The sequence below is a fragment of the Cariama cristata genome, unplaced genomic scaffold, assembly GCF_000690535.1.
Source record: "Cariama cristata isolate BGI_N322 unplaced genomic scaffold, ASM69053v1 scaffold39147, whole genome shotgun sequence".
NCBI classification, from domain to species: Eukaryota; Metazoa; Chordata; class Aves; order Cariamiformes; family Cariamidae; genus Cariama; species Cariama cristata.
This window is the reverse complement of record NW_009626640.1, coordinates 3,689-4,127: the sequence shown is the minus strand read 5'-3', so window position 1 is coordinate 4,127 and position 439 is coordinate 3,689. Positions and strand designations below refer to the sequence as shown.

At 63.3% G+C, this 439-nt stretch overlaps 1 protein-coding gene across 1 annotated transcript in view; it reads left to right on the top strand.

Moving 5' to 3' along the window:
• Positions 1–11: 11 nt before the first annotated feature.
• The window catches only part of AFMID (arylformamidase), a gene marked incomplete at both ends in the record, with an annotated part of 1,784 nt that continues 1,356 nt past the window's right edge, over positions 12–439 (top strand). The window contains one exon of the mRNA XM_009704104.1: positions 12–85. Coding sequence (XP_009702406.1) covers positions 12–85 — 74 coding nt within the window. The remainder of the gene's footprint in view (positions 86–439) is intronic.

Genomic DNA, 439 nt, shown 5'->3' with positions numbered 1-439 from the left:
CCCTCTGCCCAGGCCACATGGACACCATGGTGCTGCAAGTGCGGCGCAGCCTCACCTTCCTGGTGGAGCAGTACTCCGGGATCAGGTGGGCCGTGCACAGCTCCCAGGGTCCCCTCCACCCCACCACTATGGCTGCTGTTGGGCCTTCAAGGCAAACTGTGCCCACATCACTCCCTGCGTGGTTTGGTGCGTGGGGGTGGCTGTGGCAGCAACAGGATGGGGCGAACGAGCTCTGAGCTGTGACAAAGGCTTTGATGCCTCAGTCCAAGCGCTGGGCAACACCTGTGGCCATGCTCCCTTCTCACTGCGTGACATATCAGATGGTGGGCTAGGAAATGTGTCTGAGCTGCTGCGTTTGGGCTGCGGTGCTTGCGGCTCTGCTGCCTCCTCCACGGGGGGCAGAGTGTCCGCAGGCAGCCGGCACCACCCCACAAGTCCC